Genomic DNA, 2,085 nt, shown 5'->3' with positions numbered 1-2,085 from the left:
AAAAGATATTAAACAAAAATTCAGACATTGATATTTACCAGAAGGACTCAATTAAAAAACTAGCAATTGTGGTTCTCTTTTTTCAGAATTTTAAACACTTTTGAACTAAATTAGATATGGTTTGGGAACAGCAATCTAAGCAGCCTCCAAATCAAATAAGCAACAGAATTTCCATTTCGAAACCAAAGCACTGGTGTGCTCATCAATGCTACAGTTTATTGCCTCCTATTCGGATTTGGCAAATGTAAAGCATTCAAAAACAGAACGAAAGGAAAGAAAAACAATATGTTGATTATGGTAAGAGTAATACAACAACCCTGGTCTAAAAATGCTGTTCCCCCTATTCCTCTTCGCTAGCATCCTACAGACATTTGCAGTATTCATACAACACTTAACCTGAACCGCTGTCTGTTTCACTAGAAAAGCACCTTTCTACATTATTTTCAGTTTCTCCAGACACAGATTAGTACAATGCCTCCAAATTGACAATACTGAAAAAAACGGGAACAGTGGCATCCTCTTGTTTACAACAGGAAAAAGTTACCGACTAATAGGAAAATTGAGCAGTAAATCAAACCAAATTTAGAAATCAAATTAGCACCATTAGAAGTATCAGGAACAAAGCTTCCTTCGGGAGTGTTTGTGGTCAGTACGACTACAATCCAGTTATCTTCTGAACCAATACCAATTCCTGTAAACTTGGAGTCGTTGAGATTACCAGAGTAGAGAGATTGTGTGAAATTTGTAAGGACAACGCTTGAAACCAGGCCAGGAACACAAACAGGCATTACAGCTCCATCCCTTGTGTTAGAAATATTCAAGTGACATTTGTTTAAAAGGTCTGGGTAGTTGGAGAACCGAGGCTCTGTACCTGGGACTGTGTTAGCACCTGTGGTATTTGTACAAGGTTGATTCTTGAACTGGTCAGCCATTTCATCAGCAAAGCAATTTGCATTTTCATTCTTTGTCAGAGATGTCAAGTTTAAAGTTTTCCTATAGTTGTTGATTTCCTGATAAAGATCATCCTCCTCACCTGCAAGTGGATTAAGATCAGTGCAACCTCAAAATGTAAACTTCAGTGTGTGTGTGGATGTTTGGTGTTATGTACTTTAAATCTAATTCAACTCTATAACACAAACTACATTGAAGACTAAGGCATTCAAATATCTAAAAATTATTGTTTTATATAACACAAATCTAATTCAACTTCTATAACATAGATTCTATAACATGGTATAATCCTGTATTTATATAAGTTGCATTCAAATCTATATGAAATATAGCTCTTCGATTTACATGTTCTTTTAATTCCTTCCATTATACGTGAATTGTGTGGAAGAAGATTTCCTGACCTTCAGCAGCAACCGCAGAAAGCTTTACCGACAAGATTAATGAAAAACCTCATCACTAGTAACATGGAACCCTATGGTAGCAAACGATTAAGCTACTCAATGACCATCTAGTCAACCTACTGATCCATAAATCAGAATATAAAAATTCAAATCATTCTGCATTGACAAGCAACCGCATTATGCAATTTCAAATTTCGTTATTCAGTAGGTACCAACTCAAATGAGCAGATCTTTTCAAGGTCAATGTAGAAAGAATATATAAACTACCCCTAACGATTCGGTGATGTCAGATCAATCGTTCTCCCATACAGATCTAAGACTGTCCATTGAGAAACTCAGGCACAAGAAAAGGGTGAAAAATAAGGACAGATAAAAACATATACCCAGAGAGAAAACGCTTAAAATCGTAAACTTTATGATAGTTAAGAAAATTCAGTAAAAGACAGTTAGAGAAAATACTCATACAATAGATGTTTGAGAATAACGAGAGAAACCCATTTGAGGGTAAGCAGAAAAACAAGAGCTGGAAAAATTGAGAGCATTATAGTACTGACCGTGGTCGCATTTTACTGAGTGATTCGACAAGAGAATGGAAGAAAGGATGAGTGTGAAAATCAGAGGGAAGCGAACTAACGCCATTGTTTGTAATTTGAAAAGCACGGAGAGAGAGAGAAAGAGAGAGAGAGAGAGAGAGTTGAAATGGTGAAGAATCTCTTCTGTTTCCTTGTTAAGT

At 35.9% G+C, this 2,085-nt stretch overlaps 1 protein-coding gene across 1 annotated transcript; it reads right to left on the bottom strand.

Annotated features, from left to right (window-relative positions):
- Positions 1–270: 270 nt before the first annotated feature.
- On the bottom strand, positions 271–2,085 carry LOC108319924 (uncharacterized GPI-anchored protein At3g06035). Its single transcript, XM_017551242.2, has 2 exons — positions 1,907–2,085; positions 271–1,033 (listed from the first exon to the last, which is right to left on the bottom strand). The coding sequence occupies exons 1-2, from the start codon at positions 1,989–1,991 to the stop codon at positions 525–527; spliced, it is 594 nt and encodes a 197-aa protein (XP_017406731.1). The 5' UTR covers positions 1,992–2,085; the 3' UTR covers positions 271–524.

This window comes from Vigna angularis, chromosome 10, assembly GCF_016808095.1.
Source record: "Vigna angularis cultivar LongXiaoDou No.4 chromosome 10, ASM1680809v1, whole genome shotgun sequence".
Classification (NCBI taxonomy): Eukaryota; Viridiplantae; Streptophyta; class Magnoliopsida; order Fabales; family Fabaceae; genus Vigna; species Vigna angularis.
The sequence above is the reverse complement of the archived record's forward strand: the minus strand, read 5'-3'. Positions and strand labels throughout refer to the sequence as shown.

Excerpts from the sequence above, each read along its gene's own strand:
- LOC108319924 (XM_017551242.2), bottom strand. The coding sequence starts at position 1,991 with ATGGCGTTAGTTCGCTTCCCTCTGATTTTCACACTCATCCTTTCTTCC. Across the intron at positions 1,034-1,906 it reads CTCAGTAAAATGCGACCACG|GTGAGGAGGATGATCTTTAT; the intron begins GTCAGTACTATA and ends ATCCACTTGCAG.